Genomic DNA, 18684 nt, shown 5'->3' with positions numbered 1-18684 from the left:
TGAATAGCTGATTTTCAGTCTGCTCAGAATAATCAGCTTTCCTTGGTCACATCAAGCACAATTTATGAGTTACCAATGCATTTATTTAACCCATGCCATAGTCAATTACAAATAGTTTCAACTGGGCCTAGTGAAAGTTAATAGTGAGATGAATACTTGATGTAAGAATTACACACAGATATAAACTAAGTTTTTTTTTCTTTTTCCTCCAGGATTCAGTTAAATCTGCTTGCTAGTTTAGGATAGCCATTGAAATGTTAATTAACCTGTCCCACTACCCTCTTGAACAGGCATATGAACCTCTGTTGATATGCAAATTAGAGACTTTGAAGGTAATGCATTCATTTAGTATGTGTGTACTGTGTGGGGGTTCTGTGAGAGTCAAGTGGTATATATTATATAAATATATATTATATATAATATTATTATAATTATGTGTATATTTATATCAGTGTATGTTCTGCAAGATAGCTATCCAATCTGAATCATATCATTTCAATTATTGATTATTGCTAGTCATTATAGATCTGTGTGAAATAGGATACATTTGTTGCTATATAGTTAAAACTAAAAATAAATGTTTAAGGAAGTAGGTGTAAGACACAAACGCAGTCTGGCCTAGTTGTAAAGCAGGCCTGGCCAAACCGGTCCTCGAGATCTACCAACAGTTCACATTTTCCAGACCACATATCTGGTGCACAGGTGTAGTCATTACTAATTAAGATGTGCTGCATTCATTCCTAACTGACAATTCTACAGATCTCCAGGAGGCCTGGAAAACATGAACTGTTGGTAGATCTCGAGGACCGGTTTGGCCAGCCCTGTTATAAAGGTTTATACAGAAAGAAACTGTGTGTTGTGCTAAGTGAGCGATTATAGGTAATATTGCTCACATTTATAGAAGTTGTGGGATTTGTTTTATTGCAGACGCAGGGTTTTGTACACGTGTCTCAGACAAAGTAAGGGACTGCGCACGCAGCGTAAGAGACATGCACGGTCGCGTGTTTATGCAAAGTGCATAAGAATGCGGGCGCTAAGTACAAATTACACAATAGTGTCGTTTAGTTCAAAGGTGGGATAGTAGACATTTAATACAATAGCACAAAACTATCAGATTTCAAAAGCAGGTTACTCTAAATTTAGTTTAAAAATTGTATTGCCTCTAGGGTAAAGCTGCTTATCTGAATGAATCCAAATTTTCTGTACAGAAAAGACAAAGTGTACTTGAGCGAGCGAACGTAGGAGTGAGTGGAACTGAACCCTGGAAGTCGGGTCCCGTGGTACACCAAGTAAGAGGAGGCTTGGTGGCGTGAAGTGGCTGACTCACGTTATTATAGATTGAAATACGCAAATCGTGAGGAGATTTGCAGAGGAGCGTGATAGTGCATAATATTGCGATTGAAGTTAAAAGGTTTTTGTATTACGCTCCGAACTGAGGGTCGCAGTTTGTACATCGACTCGTGGTTGTACGGCAGATAAGTAACAAGTACCTATACGCTGTGCGATTGGACCGCGCATTTGTGGATGCGATATATATAGCGCAACTGGATACCCCTTTACGAGCTTTTGCGTAAAATTGCGGTATCATTAGCGCTGTATAGAGCATACGCAAGTGTGATTTGTGTATAGGTGTATAGGGAGTTTTCGCTAGTCACTCTCAGGAAATTCTCCAGCGGCAGATATTCACTGGAATAGGTAAGTCACTCCTAAACACTCCCAGTGAATAGAAACCAGTTAGGGCCTCGCTGGGTACGCGGTGGTCACTATTGGAGTGAGTCGTGGTACTCAGTGGAGAAGGAGCGAGTGAAAGCGTTAGGTGTCTTTCACTGTCTATCCGCGGTGTGCATTGGGGATTGCGTTTATTGGCAAAAAGTCCGCGATGGGATCCAATTGCACAAGCAGTGGGCGTTTGGTAACTAGGGTACAGGTTGAGGTGCCGCGGCCCAGGGGGTCAGCGAGGTTTATTATGTGTGAAAAGTATGGGTCACACACGGAGGCTTTTTGCAATGAATGGGTATGTATGACTGACAAAGATAGGGTACCATTCCCTAGGGTGGGCAGCTTTGAACCAGAGGTATTGCAGAACTTAAGGATACGAATATGTCTGATAAAATCCCGAAAACAAAGGGTCAGACATACAAATTGTTTAAACCTGTGACAGCAAGAGGGGTTGGTGAGTTTGATCCTAAGGTATTGCAGGTGGTATGTCTAACCAAAGTCATATAAGACAAGAATGGAAATATAAGAAATGTTTGAACTTGTAGCAACAATAAACAAGTAGGAAAAAAAAAAAAGAAAAGAATGCAAGTACACCGCCATATGTAGATGGGGTGGTCTTCTGTTTGCCGGCGGTCGGGCTCCCGGCGCTCAGTATACCGGCGCCGGGAGCCCGACAGCCGGCATACCGACAATTATTTTCCCTCGTGGGGGTCCACGACCCCCATAGAGGGAGAATAAAATAGTGTGGCGCGCGTAGCGCGCCACCGTGCCCGTAGCGTGGCGAGCGCAGCGAGCCCGCAAGGGGCTCATTTGCGCTCGCCAAGCTGTCGGTAAGCCGGCGGTCGGGCTCCCGGCGCCGGGATGCTGGTCGCCGGGAGCCCGACCGCCGGCCACCCGTAGTGAACCCATGTAGATGTGGAAGCAGTTACGGCCAGCATACAAACCATAGAAAATAATAAAAATATGAAAAATATGACTGTAACCTATATATATATACTAATGAATGTTGAAGTTTTATTTAGGAGGAGAAGGTGACCTGATTGTTTTTAGCCATTTCTCATGTACCCAGAGGAGTATCCAACCGGTAAAAGAAGAGCAGTAGCCTGCGGGGGAAGTGGCTGAGACCAGTGGAACAGGTAAGTATGGTATCATTCGTGTACATATATAGTCAAAATGGAGAAAAACCTGTCCGCACATTAGTATTTGCCAGTAGGAAAGCGGACAGAGACAAGGTAACCCCCGGGTATTTCTTTCAGTTACCATATAAGAAGTATTCATTCCTAGTAATGCCCCTAGTCAAGATGAGCTCGGAAATGTTTGTTGGACCATGTACAGACCCTTAATACGGGATGAGAAGGATTGAATGAATACTTCGCATGACCTAGAAGCTTGTTAAACTTTTTTTTCGTTTTTGTTTGTCTCTTGCAGTAATAGAAAACTCTCCATCTGGATAAGACTACTGGTAAACACTAATTCGGCAAATGGGAGGTGGCTGTCTCTGTGCAAATGGACGGGCTCAATAAGGCATTGAGTGACAGGGTGCAGACTTCTTTGCAAAATTGGAAAGGGGTCACAGTAGCTAATCTTAGATAGTGTGCTATTGAACATCACAATAGTGTTAGGCGCAGAGAACAACAGGTGGAGAGGTTGAGGACGGTAAGTATACTGGCACATACAGGAAAGACCCATCAGTCCAAACCCCAGATCCCTAATGGTCAATAATATGTTACACTTGTAGGAAGGAAGGGTATTTTGCCAGAGATTGTAGTAGTAGGACACATAGTCAATATAGACCCCCTAGACAGAAAACACAAGCCACATTATTAAACACATAGACGGGACCAAGGGACATATAGTAAGGAATCATAAGCCATATAGAAAACACAGATTCGGCTAATGGGAAGAACAAAATAAATGCAACATTACCCTTTGACAAAACTTGCTGGGGTTAAGATGGGGCCTCTAAACTTTTGCTTCTTTTTCCTAGCAGAAATGGCCCCTGATGAACTTAATTTTGTTAGATATGATATACATATACTATGCTCCCGCTCAGGAAGTACAAAGTATTTTAGACACCCACAAAGACTAATGTCGCATTCTACTGTTCTAGATGCATGTCTATCACAGGTAGAGGAAATTATCTCACAGATACCGGGTTCCCTATGAACTTAGGATGGACAGGACACTGGATTGATGGCTGGGATAGTCCCAATAGCAATACGATATACACAGAATTTTTTTAAGGGGAGTAGACCAAGTAGAGAATCACTTCCCCGTAGTGTCCAATCCAGTTGTCAAATTGTTATAAAATCTTCTCCACCTCTACAAACTCATCTGTCACCAACCTCTATTCTGTTTCTCTACAGTTTTCCTCTTCATCTTTTGCGTTCATACAGGGTGGTACAATACGTGGACCCAAGTACAGTTCAAACTCCACATGCCTTGGTCCTTCAGAGTTCTGCCCAAACCCAGTATATCTCAACAGCACGATAACACCAGTATTACTGCAGTGTGCCTTGTCATGCACAAAGGGTGGAGAATGGGTGGAGAATGGGAATACTGGTGAAGGGAAATTCTGTATAGACACTGATATGCCTGTCGGTGAATGACAAACCTGACAGTTTCTTTTTCATTTTCTTCTTCTTTCTCTCCTCTAGAGATGTTTTTTTTTTTTTTAGTTATGCTCATGGTACTCTACATTGCAAACACACGATAGATAATTAAAATGAAAACGTTTGTGTTCCCTGCAGGAAGAGGCAGTCTGGAGGACAAAGGGGTATGGCCAGGAGTCCTCAGGACTGTGGACAGGTGGACACGGTAATCCAGTAGCCCCCAGAGCATACCTTCCACGGTCTGACTCATCTAAGCAAAGAGGGTAGGTGCAGGCTGATGAGAGCCTACTGGTGTGCGTCAGGATTCTATTCTCATGCAGGTAAGAGAGCAATGACCTGTCTTGCTTGCTTGAGGAAGAATATTGGTAAAGCAATACCAACAGAGCCATCCCATATCCCTCCTGTAGACAGATCTTTTCAGGAAATACAAATCGACTTTGTACAGTTAACACCCTTTAGGAATTATTGTTATGTATTGGTGTGCACTGATGTTTTCTCAAACTGGGTAGAGGCATTTCCTGCCGCCACGGATGCTGCTGTGTTTACCGCAAAGAAAAATTGCGCAGAAATTTGTGTGTAGATAATGGTACCCCTAGAAGTAGGAGCAAAGCTTGAAATTGTACTATTGTGATAATAGATACTGCCACTAGTATTATGTAGCTTCGGAACCACTTCCAGATCTTCACTCAACGAATCATCCTCTTCGAAATTTGTTTTTGTTTTTGTGTTTTTTTGGGGGGTTGTTTTTGAAAGACAACCTCATGTCATGATTGATCCGCACAATGATCAGAAATACACCAATGAGGTGACAGTACAGTACCTTATTGAGATGAGCCAGCATTTGAGAACTTGACAAAAGAACTTGAAACTGTTGATTGCTGGTATGCCAAATGCTAACTGTCTTGATTGTGAACCAAGAGACTGTGTGATTGTTCTTACGCTCAGGTTGCCTAATAGACAGGTGGGAAGGACCATACCAAGTTTTGTCGACAGCACTACAGGTCGCCGAAAGAGAGATTTGGGTCCACTCATCCCACTGCAAGAAGGTCGCTGCCCTGGAGAGAACTCGTGACAAAGTAGTTTATTGCTCACATTCATCGAGTTTGTGTGTTCCAAGTGAACTGTGTGTTCAAAGAGCAAGGTGGAGAGCAAAGTGAACTGTGTGTTCCAAGTGAACTGTGTGTGCAAAGAGCAAGGCAAAGAGAACCTCGTATCACCAGAGACTCTGTTCCATGAAGACTGAGAGGTAGCACTGTTGGACACTACCTGAGCGTACTAAAGGATTACAGAAAGACCAGTCATTGTAATTGATTTGTTATGAACAAGAGTTGTTTTGTTCTATTTCTCTTTTCTCTCTTTCCCGCTGACAAACATTTTCATTCAGGATATTCTATTTTTGCGAGGTTTTTTTATGAGGAGTCGAGTGTGGGACTGGAACTGGTTTCTGGAGGAAGAAGTGATTTCCTTATAGGATCCCAGGATTAGCCAAGTTTGTTAAAATCAGAGAAAAAAAAATAAAGTTCTAGTAGTTATGGAGTTCAGAGGTAATCAGGAACAATCAGACAATGGCTATCCACACATTGCAGATAAAGAGCTCATTAATATATGTGGAAGAAAGGTTTATGAGTGGCTCTCCCCGAACTCAGAAGGTTTATGTTATTTAGGAAGGACACTACTTATAACCCTTGTTACGTTCCAGAAATGGAAACAATGTTATCATGAAAATTTTATATGCCACTGTCACGATTTGTTTGTGTCTTCTTCATCTACCCAGCAGAATTTCAATCGAATCCAAACATCAGTGTACAAAGACGTAGGTACATGTATGTGTGAAATGTTCGTCGCAAATCAGACATTATAAGCCAAAGCACTGTCCCAGCATACTCTATAGGTTGAATGTTGTCCCACACCCAACCAGTGGTCCCGTGACCGCCAAGTGCATATGGAGGATGTCTCGTCCTCCTCCCTGTCTTCCCCAAATATAGTCAAGTGTCTGATTTGCGAAATGAATACATACTTGTGTCTAGGTCACCGATATTGCATGAAATATTTTTTTCTTATGTTAATAATTGATGGCAGTTATTGTTTACTGCCAAAGGGTGGACTGTCGAAGTCAAAAATATTACATAAAGAGAACATACAAACTACACACATATAAGTCGCTATACTTGCAAAAACGCGCAGTGAGCACAGCAATATATGGTAACACACACATTTACACGGACATGCCACAGAGATGGATTCGACACTTATTTTTATGCAGTACATAATTATAATAATATCAAGCGCCAGACATCATGATGATTTAAAATTGTATATGATGGAGTGGTGTCATGTATGTGTATTACTTGAACGAAACAAGATAGACCGGTCATGTTTACTATTAAAACAACCAGATTAATGTGTAGATTCATTTGATACTTGTTATTAAGTTGTAGGACATTGCAACACGGAATTATGATTAAATGTATAAAAGCTAAAATCACTTTTATTAGAACAATAGATATTCCAAACAGATTATGAACAGGAAACTCAGGCCAGCCCTTCGGACGTCTTCAAGGCTGAACCTGATTACCATATACAAAGGGACTGGTGACTCATCGTGAACCCCTCCCCCAGAAACTAGATAACACATTGATCACACACGAGGCCAGTTGCTTTTTGGACTCAGAGGATGATGGACTTGCTGCCAGTTCAGTTCCTGTAATTATTTACAGAGAGAGAGAGACATAAGATGCATTGGAGGGAATGGTAATTGTATCGCTGGCCTGTAACTGAAACTGTATGTAACTGTATGTTTTACCTGCTTACTGTGTGAGTGTAACCATGTAATTATAGGTATACTGTACATTGTAATATATATTGAATCCATATCCTTTTTAATAACAAATATATACATCAATTAGCTTTGGAACTCAGATAATGTGTGGGTGTATTGTTTTCTCTCATGGGATACAGTGTTTTGCGACGTATAGCTCACATTCATGAGATATGGTAATAAGAGGTGCAGGCATTTACAATATATATTAGAGCGGGCATTTTAAATATTTGTGAGAAATCAATTTGGCATTCTTAGGTGTAATAGATGTATTATGGACACGGCCAGTGGTCAGGTCATATTGGGGTGTAGAGTCCTATGTCTGTATAGGGTATAATAGATGTATTATGGTAATGGCCAGTGGTCAGGTCATGTTGGGGGTGTAGTGTCCTATGTCTGTATAGGGTGTAATAGATGTATTATGGTAATGGCCAGTGGTCAGGTCATGTTGGGGGTGTAGTGTCCTATGTCTGTATAGGGTGTAATAGATGTATTATGGTCACGGCCAGTGGTCAGGTCATGTTGGGGTGTAGTGTCCTATGACTGTATAGGGTGTAATAGATGTATTATGGTAATGGTCAGTGGTCAGGTCATGTTGGGGGTGTAGTGTCCTATGTCTGTATAGGGTGTAATAGATGTATTATGGTCACGGCCAGTGGTCAGGTCATGTTGGGGTGTAGTGTCCTGTGTCTGTATAGGGTGTAATAGATGTATTATGGTCATGGCCAGCGGTCAGCCATGTTGGAGGTGTAGTGTCCTATGTCTGTATAGCGTATAATAGATGTATTATGGTAATGGCCCGTGGTCAGGTCATGTTGGGGTGTAGTGTCCTATGTCTGTATAGGGTGTAATAGATGTATTATGATCATGGCCAGTGGTCAGGTCATGTTGGGGGTGTAGTGTCCTATGTCTGTATAGGGTGTAATAGATGTATTATGGTCACGGCCAGTGGCCAGGTCATGTTGGGGTGTAGTGTCCTATGTCTGTATAGGGTGTAATAGATGTATTATGGTCACGGCCAGTGGCCAGGTCATGTTGGGGTGTAGTGTCCTGTGTCTGTATAGGGTGTAATAGATGTATTATGTTCATGTCCAGTGGTCAGGTCATGTTGGGGGTGTAGTGTCCTATGTCTGTATAGGGTGTAATAGATGTATTATGGTCATGGTCAGTGGTCAGGTCACGTTGGGGGTGTAGTGTCCTATGTCTGTGTAAGGTGTAATAGATGTATTATGGTCACGGCCAGTGGCCAGGTCATGTTGGGGTGTAGTGTCCTATGTCTGTATAGGGTGTAATAGATGTATTATGGTCACGGCCAGTGGCCAGGTCATGTTGGGGTGTAGTGTCCTGTGTCTGTATAGGGTATAATAGATTTATTATGTTCATGTCCAGTGGTCAGGTCATGTTGGGGGTGTAGTGTCCTATGTCTGTATAGGGTGTAATAGATGTATTATGGTCATGGTCAGTGGTCAGGTCATGTTGGGGGTGTAGTGTCCTATGTCTATATAGGGTGTAATAGATGTATTATGGGGTGGTCTTCAGTATGCCGAATGTCGGGATCCCGGCGCACAGTATACCGGCGCCGGAATCCCGACACCCGGCATACCGACACCCGGCATATATTCTCACTCGTGGGGGTCCACGACCCCCCTGCAGGGAGAATAAAATAGCGTGGCGAGCGCAGCGAGCCCGCAAGGGGCTCCTTTGCGCTCGCCACAGTGTCGGTATGCCGGCGGTTGGGCTCCTGGCGCCGGTATGCTGGTTGCCGGGAGCCCGGCCGCCGGCATACCATACTACACCCGTATTATGATCATGGCCAGTGGTCAGGTCATGTTTGGGGTGTATGTATTATGGTCATGGCCAGTGGTCAGGTCATGTTGGGGTGTAGTGTCCTATGTCTGTATAGGGTATAATAGATGTATTATGGTAATGGCCAGTGGTCAGGTCATGTTGGGGGTGTAGTGTCCTATGTCTGTATAGGGTGTAATAGATGTATTATGGTAATGGCCAGTGGTCAGGTCATGTTGGGGGTGTAGTGTCCTATGTCTGTATAGGGTGTAATAGATGTATTATGGTCACGGCCAGTGGTCAGGTCATGTTGGGGTGTAGTGTCCTGTGTCTGTATAGGGTGTAATAGATGTATTATGGTCATGGCCAGCGGTCAGCCATGTTGGAGGTGTAGTGTCCTATGTCTGTATAGCGTATAATAGATGTATTATGGTAATGGCCAGTGGTCAGGTCATGTTGGGGTGTAGTGTCCTATGTCTGTATAGGGTGTAATAGATGTATTATGATCACGGCCAGTGGTCAGGTCATGTTGGGGGTGTAGTGTCCTATGTCTGTATAGGGTGTAATAGATGTATTATGGTCACAGCCAGTGGTCAGGTCATGTTGGGGGTGTAGTGTCCTAGGTCTGTACAGGGTGTAATAGATGTATTATGGTCACGGCCAGTGGTCAGGTCATGTTGGGGTGTAGTGTCCTGTGTCTGTATAGGGTGTAATAGATGTATTATGGTCATGTCCAGCGGTCAGCCATGTTGGAGGTGTAGTGTCCTATGTCTGTATAGCGTATAATAGATGTATTATGGTAATGGCCAGTGGTCAGGTCATGTTGGGGTGTAGTGTCCTATGTCTGTATAGGGTGTAATAGATGTATTATGATCACGGCCAGTGGTCAGGTCATGGTGGGGGTGTAGTGTCCTATGTCTGTATAGGGTGTAATAGATGTATTATGGTCACAGCCAGTGGTCAGGTCATGTTGGGGGTGTAGTGTGCTATGTCTGTATAGGGTATAATAGATGTATTATGCTCATGGCCAGTGGTCAGGTCATGTTGGTGTATAGTGTCCTATGTCTGTATAGGGTGTAATAGATGTATTATGGTCATGGTCAGCGGTCAGGTCATGTTGGGGGTGTAGTGTCCTATGTCTGTATAGGGTGTAATAGATGTATTATGGTAATGGCCAGTGGTCAGGTCATGTTGGGGGTGTGGTGTCCTATGTCTGTATAGGGTGTAATAGATGTATTATGGTAATGGTCAGCGGTCAGGTCATGTTGGGGGTGTAGTGTCCTATGTCTGTATAGGGTGTAATAGATGTATTATGGTAATGATCAGCGGTCAGGTCATGTTGGGGGTGTAGTGTCCTATGTCTGTATAGGGTGTAATAGATGTATTATGGTAATGGCCAGTGGTCAGGTCATGTTGGGGTGTAGTGTCCTATGTCTGTATAGGGTGTAATAGATGTATTATGGTAATGGCCAGTGGTCAGGTCATGTTGAGGTGTAGTGTCCTATGTCTGTACAGGGTGTAATAGATGTATTATGCTCATGGCCAGTGGTCAGGTCATGTTGGGGGTGTAGTGTCCTATGTCTGTTTATGGTGTAATAGATGTATTATGGTCATGGTCAGTGGTCACGTCATGTTGGGGGTGTAGTGCCCTATGTCTGTATAGGGTGTAATAGATGTATTATGGTCACGGCCAGTGGTCAGGTCATGTTGGGGTGTAGTGTCCTATGACTGTATAGGGTGTAATAGATGTATTATGGTAATGGCCAGTGGTCAGGTCATGTTGGGGGTGTAGTGTCCTATGTCTGTATAGGGTGTAATAGATGTATTATGGTCACGGCCAGTGGTCAGGTCATGTTGGGGTGTAGTGTCCTATGACTGTATAGGGTGTAATAGATGTATTATGGTCATGGCCAGCGGTCAGGTCATGTTGGGGGTGTAGTGTCCTAGGTCTGTACAGGGTGTAATAGATGTATTATGGTCACGGCCAGTGGTCAGGTCATGTTGGGGTGTAGTGTCCTATGTCTGTATAGGGTGTAATAGATGTATTATGGTCATGGCCAGTGGTCAGGTCATGGTGGGGGTGTAGTGTCCTATGTCTGTATAGGGTGTAATAGATGTATTATGGTCATGGCCAGTGGTCAGGTCATGTTGGGGGTGTAGTGTCCTATGTCTGTATAGGGTGTAATAGATGTATTATGGTCACAGCCAGTGGTCAGGTCATGTTGGGGGTGTAGTGTCCTATGTCTGTATAGGGTGTAATAGATGTATTATGGTCACAGCCAGTGGTCAGGTCATGTTGGGGTATAGTGTCCTATGTCTGTATAGCGTGTAATAGATGTATTTTGGTCACGGCCAGCGGTCAGGTCATGTTGGGGTGTAGTGTCCTATGTCTGTATAGGGTGTAATAGATGTATTATGGTCACGGCCAGTGGCCAGGTCATGTTGGGGGTGTAGTGTCCTGTGTCTGTATAGGGTGTAATAGATGTATTATGGTCATGTCCAGCGGTCAGCCATGTTGGAGGTGTAGTGTCCTATGTCTGTATAGCGTATAATAGATGTATTATGGTAATGGCCAGCGGTCAGGTCATGTTGGGGGTGTAGTATCCTATGTCTGTATAGGGTGTAATAGATGTATTATGGTCATGTCCAGTGGTCAGGTCATGTTGGGGTGTAGTGTCCTATGTCTGTATAGGGTGTAATAGATGTATTATGATCACGGCCAGTGGTCAGGTCATGTTGGGGGTGTAGTGTCCTATGTCTGTATAGGGTGTAATAGATGTATTATGGTCACGGCCAGTGGTCAGGTCATGTTGGGGGTGTGGTGTCCTATGTCTGTATAGGGTGTAATAGACGTATTATGGTCACGGCCAGTGGTCAGGTGATGTTGGGGTGTAGCGTCCTATGTTTGTATAGGGTGTAATAGATGTATTATGGTCACGGCCAGTGGTCAGGTCATGTCGGGGTGTAGTGTCCTATGTCTGTATAGGGTGTAATAGATGTATTATGGTCATGTCCAGCGGTCAGCCACGTTGGAGGTGTAGTGTCCTATGTCTGTATAGGGTATAATAGATGTATTATGGTCATGGCCAGTGGTCAGGTCATGTTGGTGTATAGTGTCCTATGTCTGTATAGGGTGTAATAGATGTATTATGGTCATGGTCAGCGGTCAGGTCATGTTGGGGGTGTAGTGTCCTATGTCTGTATAGGGTGTAATAGATGTATTATGGTAATGGTCAGCGGTCAGGTCATGTTGGGGGTGTAGTGTCCTATGTCTGTATAGGGTGTAATAGATGTATTATGGTAATGGCCAGTGGTCAGGTCATGTTGGGGTGTAGTGTCCTATGTCTGTACAGGGTGTAATAGATGTATTATGGTCATGGCCAGTGGTCAGGTCATGTTGGGGGTGTAGTGTCCTATGTCTGTATATGGTGTAATAGATGTATTATGGTCATGGTCAGTGGTCACGTCATGTTGGGGGTGTAGTGTCCTATGTCTGTATAGGGTGTAATAGATGTATTATGGTCACGGCCAGTGGTCAGGTCATGTTGGGGTGTAGTGTCCTATGACTGTATAGGGTGTAATAGATGTATTATGGTAATGGCCAGTGGTCAGGTCATGTTGGGGGTGTAGTGTCCTATGTCTGTATAGGGTGTAATAGATGTATTATGGTCACGGCCAGTGGTCAGGTCATGTTGGGGTGTAGTGTCCTATGACTGTATAGGGTGTAATAGATGTATTATGGTCATGGCCAGCGGTCAGGTCATGTTGGGGGTGTAGTGTCCTAGGTCTGTACAGGGTGTAATAGATGTTTTATGGTCACGGCCAGTGGTCAGGTCATGTTGGGGTGTAGTGTCCTATGTCTGTATAGGGTGTAATAGATGTATTATGGTCATGGCCAGTGGTCAGGTCATGTTGGGGGTGTAGTGTCCTATGTCTGTATAGGGTGTAATAGATGTATTATGGTCACAGCCAGTGGTCAGGTCATGTTGGGGGTGTAGTGTCCTATGTCTGTATAGGGTGTAATAGATGTATTATGGTCACAGCCAGTGGTCAGGTCATGTTGGGGTATAGTGTCCTATGTCTGTATAGCGTATAATAGATGTATTATGGTCATGGCCAGTGGTCAGGTCATGTTGGGGGTGTAGTGTCCTATGTCTGTATAGGGTGTAATAGATGTATTATGGTCATGTCCAGTGGTCAGGTCATGTTGGGGTGTAGTGTCCTATGTCTGTATAGGGTGTAATAGATGTATTATGGTCACGGCCAGTGGTCAGGTGATGTTGGGGTGTAGCGTCCTATGTTTGTATAGGGTGTAATAGATGTATTATGGTCACGGCCAGTGGTCAGGTCATGTTGGGGTGTAGTGTCCTTTGGCTGTATGGGGTGTAATAGATGTATTATGGTCACGGCCAGTGGTCACGTCATGCTGGGGTGTAGTGTCCTATGTCTGTATAGGGTGTAATAGATGTATTATGATCATGGCCAGTGGTCAGGTCATGTTGAGGGTGTAGTGTCCTATGTCTGTATAGGGTGTAATAGATGTATTATGTCCAGTGGTCAGGTCATGCTGGGGTGTAGTGTCCTATGTCTGTATAGGGTGTAATAGATGTATTATGATCATGGCCAGTGGTCAGGTCATGGTGGGAGGTGCAGTGTCCCATGTTGGGAGGTGTAGTGTCCAATGCCGGGAGGTGCAGTGTCCCATGCTAGAAAGTGCAGTGCCCCATACTGGGAGGTACAGTGCCCCATGCTGGGAGGTACAGTGCCCCATGCTGGGAGGTACAGTGCCCCATGCTGGGAGGTGCAGTGTCCCATGTTGGGAGGTGCAGCGTCCCATACTGGGAGGTGCAGTGTCCCATACTGGGAGGTGGTGTCCCATGCTGGGAGGTGCAGAGTCCTATGCTGGAAGGTGTAGTGTCCCATGCTGGGAGGTGCAGTGTCTCATGCTAGGATGTGCAGTGTCCTATGCTGGAAGGTGCAGTGTCCCTTGCTGGAAGATGCAGTGTTCCATGCTGGGAGGTGCAGTGTCCCATGCTGCGAGGTGCAATGTCCCATGCTGGGAGGTGCAGTGTCCCATGCAGGCAGGGCCGGATTAACAATGGGGCGGATGGAGCTGCAGCTCCAGGCCGCCCCATCAAAATAGGCCCACAGCATCTGCTGCATTGCGCTGCTGTACACAGGAATGTTTTTCTTTCCTGTTACAGCAGCCTAAGGCCCCGTCCACTGAAACAGCAAACCCCTTTCCCCTGCTTTTCTTGCCCGGGGTTGAAAAGACGGACTTAATAATTGTGCTAATAGCGGCGCAGTGGAAGGCTTCACAAGCCCTCCCTGCGCCGCACAGTATCTGAATCTCCAGCGTGGCAGCATCGTGACGGCGTTGCATCATCTCCATCTCCTCCTCCTCCTCCCCCCCCCACCCCCCCCGCATCCTGTCACATCCAGGGCCCCGTCGGGACATCGCATCCCGCCGTGAAATGGTAACTACGTCCGAGCCGCCGCCCCATTACCGCTTGAATAACTGCTGTGCAAGTGTGCACTGTATGCAGCAGCCGACCCGGCTCTGCTCCGTGAAGGCGGCCCTGACACTTGCTGTGACTGAGCTACCCAGCAGCTACTGATCACAGGTGACGGGCTGCAGCCGCTGCTGCTCAGAGAAGGGATGTCAGTGTCCTGCAGTGCCTCTGGAAAAGGTATGCACTGCCTCTGACTGAACATGTGCCTAATTATATTATCTATATATTATTTATCTATCTAGCTATCCATCTAGTAATGTATTGCTGTCTAGCTTGTCATTTTTTGCCAAATCTCTACACACACACACACACTAGTTTAACAGTCTCCGCCCCTGCTCTGGCTGGGATCAGTACGAAATCCCGCTGTACGGGATCTCGGCGGTCAAAATACCGACACCGGAATCCCGACCAGCACAATCCCGACAGGGGTGGTGAGCGGAACACAGCCTCTTGCGGGCACGGGGCCTCGTTACACTCGGCACACTATTATATTCTCCCTCTAAGGGTGTCGTGGACACCCACGGAGGGAGAATATGTCGGGATTGTGCCGGTTGGGATTCCGATGTCGGTATTTCGACCGCCGGGATTCCGTCCGGCGGGATCTTGACCGCATTCCCTCTGGCTGGCACCATTTCCTCTACTTCATAGCCCCCTCCACCACCACCACCTCCAGGAGCGGCTATGATCCCTCTCCCACTGCAGCTTCTTTCCGACTCCCCCAACACATACCTCCCAACTGTCCCCATTTTGGCGGGACAGTCCGTTTTTCACGGTCTGTCCTGCTGTTCCACCCGCAGGTCGCAGTGTCCCGCGGGTGGGGGAAGTTGGGAGATTCCCCCCCCCCCCCCCCCCCCCCCCGTCACTTGCTGCTCTGATCAGAGCAGCGGTGAATAGATGCTGTGTGCATGCGTACAGCGTCTATTCCCCGACAGAGAGGGGCAGGGGGCATGGCCAGCAGCTCACTGAGCACTGTCCATGCCTCCATAATGACAAAAATGGGCTGCGTGGTTTTCAATAGCGGCGTTTGCCATGAGGCCACACCCTAACTGATAGGCCATGCCCCCTTACTGTGAGGTCACGCCCCTAAATTCGGGCTCGCGCCGAAGGCATTCGTTGCTGTCCCTCCTTCTGTGGAGGTAAAGTTAGGAGGTATGCCAACAGCTTAGTCGTCCTGCACATCCATTGCAAATATTCCCGCCCTATTCCCCGTCACAGTTCTGTCTAGAACCACTTGCTCCCACACTGAAATCGGCTTTTCTTCCTCTCCTAATATACAGTTATTATGTCTGTCTATCTATCTATCTATCTATCTATCTATCTATCTATCTATCTATCTATCTATCTATCTATCTAATAAACAAGTGGAGAAGTAAGCGCACAGGTATCAATAATAATGCACCCTAACCCAAACCCCCCTTCTAATGCCTAAACCTAATCTCCCATCCCCCGGGGTGGGACACAAGCACGTCCTGCTAAAAGAACGTTCGGGATTCCAGGCAGCAGTATTTTGACTCCAGGATCCTGAGCTCCGTCTGGATTTTGATGCCAGCATAATGTCTCCATTCGGGATTCTGGCATCAGTATTTCGACCGCTGGGTTCCCGTCTGGTGGCATTGTAACTACATCCCTTCCCAAGTGCCTTATAGTGTTAAAGAATCAACAATCAACGTAAAAAAAAATAATGGTTGGCATTAGCAGTCGGCTCGGTCAGTTGACCAATAATGATTCATGATACATGAAATGAAAAAATAGGCAAGACATCACGTGTAACGTTTTAACACTGCATATCTAATAAAATACTGTGCTAGTTGGAGTTAGGAGCTACGGCGAGTTCCACAAATACATATACAACTCCAATATTTTTTTTAGATTTTTATACACCATTTTATTTAACAATGGGGGTCATTCCGAGTTGTTCGCTAGCAGATTTCGGAAGCAGCGCAGCGATCAGGCAAAAAATCGGCACGTCTGCGCATGCGGTGCAATGCGCACACGCGTCGTACTATTACAACAAACAATGTAGTTTCATAAAAGGTCTAGCGAAGCTTTTCAGTCGCTCTGCTGGCCACAGAGTGATTGACAGGAAGTGGGCGTTTCTGGGTGTCAACTGACCGTTTTCAGGGCGTGTGCAGAAAAACGCAGGCGTGCCAGATAAAAACGCAGGCGTGGCTGGGGAAACGGAGGCATGGCTGGCCGAACGCAGGGCGTGTTCGTGACGTCAAAACAGGAATTGAACAGTCTGAAGTGATCGCAAGCGCTGAGTAGGTCTGAAGCTACTCTGAAACTGCACAAAATTATTTTGTAGCCACTCTGCGATCCCTTCGTTCGCACTTCTGCTAAGCTAAAATACACTCCAGTGGGAGGCGGCATAGCGTTTGCACGGCTGTTAAAAACTGCTAGCGAGAGAACAACTCGGAATGACCCCCAATATCTACAATATAAAATGCAGGTAACAAACATACAGGAGATAAAATATATGAAAGCTTATCTTAAAATAAGCTGAAACTGCAATTTCCACATAATACAGAATGGACAAATTGGGGGGATAGAGGCTTTTGAAGGCAGGTTATATATAGTCACACCCTACAGCACACACTGCACCCCCTATGCCGACCATACCTCCACAACATTGGTCACAACCCCTATATCACTAGTAACACCCCTGCAGCACTGATCACATCCACTACAGTGGCTCACAAATTAGGCCCTTCATAAATTTCAGCTCCAGGCCCATGTGGACCTTAATCTGGCACTGCATGCAGGGACGTGCAGTGTCCCATGCTGCGAGGTGCAATGTCCCATGATCGGAGGTGCAGTGTCCCATGCTGACAGATGCAGTGTCCCATGCTGGGAGGTGCAATGTCCCATGCTAGGAGATGCAGTGTCCCATGCTAGGAGATGCAGTGTCCCATGCTAGGAGATGCAGTGTCCCATGCTGGGAGGTACAGTGCCCCATGCTGGGAGGTGCAGTGTCCCATGTTGGGAAGTGCAGCGTCCCATGTTGGAAGGTGCAGTGTCCCATACTGGGAGGTGGTGTCCCATGCTGGGAGGTGCAGGGTTCTATGCTGGAAGGTGTAGTGTCCCATGCTGGGAGGTGCAGTGTCCCATGCTAGGATGTGCAGTGTCCCATGCTGGAAGGTGCAGTGTCCCATGCTGGAAGGTGCAGTGTCCCATGCTGGAAGGTGCAGTGTCCCATGCTGAAAGGTGCAGTGTCCCATGCTGGGAACTGCAGTGTCCCATGCTAGGAGATGCAGTGTCCCATGCTAGGAGATGCAGTGTCCCATGCTGGAAGGTGCAGTGTCCCATGCTGGAAGATGTAGTGTCCCATGCTGCAAGGTGCGGTGTCCCATGCTGGGAAGTGCAGTGTCCCATGCTAGGAGATGCAGTGTCCCATGCTGGGAGGTGCAGTGTCCCATGCTGGGAGGTGCAGTGCCCCATTTTGGGAGGTGCAGTGTCCCATGCTGGAAAGTGCAGTGTCCCATGCTGGGAGTTGCAGGGTCCTATGTTGCAAGGTGCGGTGTACCATGCTGGGAGATGTAGTGTCCCATGCTGGTAGGTGCAGTGTCCCATGCTAGGAGATGCAGTGTCCCATGCTGCGAGGTGCAGTGTCCCATGCTGCGAGGTGCAGTGTCCCATGCTGCGAGGTGCAGTTTCCCATGCTGGGAAGTGCAGTGTCCCATGCTAGGAAATGCAGTGTCCCATGCTAGGAGATGCATTGTCCAATGTTGGAAGGTGCAATACCCCATGCTGGAAGGTGCAGTGTCCCATGCTGGGAGGTGCAGTGTCCCATGCTGGGAGGTTCAGTGTCCCATGCTGGGAGGTTCAGTGTCCCATGCTGGAAGGTGCAGTGTCCCATGCTGGGTGGCGTAGGGTCCCATGGTAGGAGGTGCTGTGTCTCATGCCAGGAGGTGTGGTGTCCCATGCCGGGAGGTGCAGTGTCCCATGCCGGGAGGTGCAGTGTCCCATGCCGGGAGGTGCAGTGTCCCATGCCGGGAGGTGCAGTGTCCCATGCTAGGAGGTTCAGTGTCCCATGCTAGGAGATGCAGTGTCCTATTTTGGAAGGTGCAGTTCCCCTATGCTATTAGGTGTAGAGTCCCATGCTAGGAGGTGCAGGGTCCCATCCATGTTAGGAGATGTAGTGTCCCATGCTGGTAGGTGCAGTGGGGGTAATTCTGAGTTGATCGCAGCAGTAAGTTTGTTAGCAATTGGGCAAAACCATGTGCACTGCAGGAGGGGC

General features: G+C 46.4%; 2 protein-coding genes across 4 annotated transcripts in view; one reads left to right on the top strand and one right to left on the bottom strand.

Annotated features, from left to right (window-relative positions):
- Positions 1-18684, top strand: part of NINJ2 (ninjurin 2) — an 81625-nt gene that overhangs the window by 42347 nt on the left and 20594 nt on the right. The gene's annotated exons all lie outside the window — the stretch shown is intronic.
- B4GALNT3 (beta-1,4-N-acetyl-galactosaminyltransferase 3) overlaps positions 6853-18684 on the bottom strand; it is a 159318-nt gene continuing 147486 nt past the window's right edge. The window contains exon 18 of the mRNA XM_063929228.1: positions 6853-7032. Coding sequence (XP_063785298.1) covers positions 6929-7032 — 104 coding nt within the window. The 3' untranslated portion in view covers positions 6853-6928. The remainder of the gene's footprint in view (positions 7033-18684) is intronic.

The sequence above is a fragment of the Pseudophryne corroboree genome, chromosome 6 (genome assembly GCF_028390025.1).
Source record: "Pseudophryne corroboree isolate aPseCor3 chromosome 6, aPseCor3.hap2, whole genome shotgun sequence".
In the NCBI taxonomy this organism is placed as follows: domain Eukaryota; kingdom Metazoa; phylum Chordata; class Amphibia; order Anura; family Myobatrachidae; genus Pseudophryne; species Pseudophryne corroboree.
The sequence above is the reverse complement of the archived record's forward strand: the minus strand, read 5'-3'. Positions and strand labels throughout refer to the sequence as shown.